We start from the raw sequence: 1,254 nt of genomic DNA on the forward strand, positions 1-1,254 counted from the left end.
CACCCACACACACACAAACCTCATCCGCTGGGATGTTGCCTTCCTCTGCAACCATCTTCCTCAGGGCAGCCACTGTGCTGAGGATGGGTACCGCCAGGCCAACCCGCAGGAACCGCTGGCTCTGGGAGGGGAAGACCAAGGTGACGCTCAGGAACCTGGAAAAGAGGCGGAGGGCCACGCACTCAGTGCACTGCCGGGAACCTGTGCCACAGAGCCGACGCCTTCTGGGCTGTCTGCACCTGCGGTAGGTACACTGTCCCCAGGTGCAGTGCAGAGCCCCGTTTCCCAAGGTCTCAGCTGTTCTGCGGGAGAAAGATGAGGCCGTCTGCTCTCATTACGATGGACAGTCTCAGAAACATTAGACAGGGTCCATGGTGGCGTAATGGGTTATGTGTTGGGCTGCTAACCACAGGTCAGCAGTTTGAATGCACCAGCCACTCCCTGGGAGAAGGACATGGCTTTCTACTCCCATAAACAGCTCCAGTCTCGGAAACCCACAGGGCAGATCTACCCCTGCCCCAAAGGGTTCACTAGGAGTTGGTCATCAGCTGGATGGCAGTGAGAAAGATAAAAAAGATAGGTCAGAATCAAGCAGGTAGCAGTGGGCTTGTTGTGGCGCGTGCGTGCGTGCGTGCGTGCGTGCGTGCGTGTGTTGGGGAGCAATGGCTAAATACTGCTCAAGGAAAGGCTGTTTGGACCCAAGCAGAAAAGCCTGAAAACCCGTTTCCATCAAGATGAACAGCGGAGAAAGATCTACCATCCCACTCAGTCTCTCGGAGCAGGCATCATTTGGACAGCCCGCCACAAGAAGCTCGGGACAGGGCCCTTTGGTCTCCGACTGCTCTGGTCCCACTTCCTGCTGTTTTCCCTGCCAACCCACCCAGGCTTCTCAGGCCCTCACCACGTTTCTCTGGTTCTGCACAGGCTCCTGACATTTCAAGTAGCCTCCTCCCTCCATCCTCACCCCAGGCTCAGGAGTGGGTCTTAGCCGTCTCCATATGGACAGCTGAGGAAACTGAGGCAGACGGAGGTGCAAGGCTCGTGACAGTGGTACAGCTAACGGCAGGGCGGGGCAAGCTGGCTCCAGCAGCAGGGTGCCTCCCCCTGTGCATCTCTGCCTGCAGTTGGTGACCTGAGGGCATGGCAGCTATGAGATGTTATCTGATGGCATCAACGGTGATGATGGTATGAGGCCCTGTGATGTGTATGGCGTAAGCTGCCAGTAGCACAGGACTTTAGAATTAAAGGGGTTGA

General features: G+C 56.8%; 1 protein-coding gene across 1 annotated transcript in view; it reads right to left on the reverse strand.

The window, feature by feature from the left end:
* Nucleotides 1-1,254, reverse strand: part of USP43 (ubiquitin specific peptidase 43) — a 67,919-nt gene that overhangs the window by 58,394 nt on the left and 8,271 nt on the right. The window contains exon 2 of the mRNA XM_045293309.1: nucleotides 20-155. Coding sequence (XP_045149244.1) covers nucleotides 20-155 — 136 coding nt within the window. The remainder of the gene's footprint in view (nucleotides 1-19; nucleotides 156-1,254) is intronic.

This window comes from Echinops telfairi, unplaced genomic scaffold (assembly GCF_000313985.2).
Source record: "Echinops telfairi isolate 266 unplaced genomic scaffold, ASM31398v2 ScPeMD7_2010;HRSCAF=2546, whole genome shotgun sequence".
Classification (NCBI taxonomy): Eukaryota; Metazoa; Chordata; class Mammalia; order Afrosoricida; family Tenrecidae; genus Echinops; species Echinops telfairi.